Below are 684 nucleotides of genomic sequence, written 5' to 3'. Positions count from 1 at the left end.
TGTGTTCTAAACTGTGTATTTAGTTCGATGTAATCGCGGAGCCACGGAGATTGAGCGAATTGGAGTATACGGTGTATCTTTGTAATGCGAAGACCGTGATGCGTGCACTGTTGCAGTTTGCGATAATGAATAACATAACGCTGCTTATTGTATAAGGTTGCCAATAACTTATCCTGTCTTTTACCGGGTGGTTTGGCGCGCGTTGGACAAAACGGTAGGTCAGCGTGAGCGTCGTGCAAATGTTGCGGATATTCCAGATCGACCTCGAGAATATAACCTATGGGTGAATCGACAGCAATTGAAGATACATCAAATGTTGAAACATCTGTGACCCATTGAAATTCGGCGTGAGGCAGCGGTTGATACATTGCCCAACCGTACAGATTGTTTACGTCAAAGTACATCAAGTACGACGATGGTTTCGATGGATCGTAAGACTGCATGTACTTGTTATTGGCCTGTGCGTATCTACTGGAACATTGACTGAGACCGCCGCGTGTACCACGTTCTATGAACATGACCATATCGATATCAGTGAACAATTCAAAATTTATGCCGATATGTTTTAACATAGCATCCCAAGTGAAACCCGGTAAAGTATAATAATGTGCAGGATCTAATCCGTAACTTTTGATGCAACTATCCCGGAAATTTTCAAAAATATCGGCTAATAATAAGACATCA

The 684-nt window shown here is 42.3% G+C and overlaps 1 protein-coding gene across 1 annotated transcript; it reads right to left on the bottom strand.

Moving 5' to 3' along the window:
* Nucleotides 1-70: 70 nt before the first annotated feature.
* On the bottom strand, nucleotides 71-524 carry LOC106750735 (the record flags this gene model as incomplete). The annotated part of the gene is made up of 1 exon (XM_014631264.1): nucleotides 71-524. A coding segment is annotated over exon 1 (454 nt), but the record flags the coding sequence as incomplete, so codon positions are not given.
* Between the last annotated feature and the right edge of the window lie 160 nt (nucleotides 525-684).

This window comes from Dinoponera quadriceps, unplaced genomic scaffold (assembly GCF_001313825.1).
Source record: "Dinoponera quadriceps isolate SergipeBrazil2010 unplaced genomic scaffold, ASM131382v1 scaffold6431, whole genome shotgun sequence".
In the NCBI taxonomy this organism is placed as follows: Eukaryota; Metazoa; Arthropoda; class Insecta; order Hymenoptera; family Formicidae; genus Dinoponera; species Dinoponera quadriceps.
The sequence above is the reverse complement of the archived record's forward strand: the minus strand, read 5'-3'. Positions and strand labels throughout refer to the sequence as shown.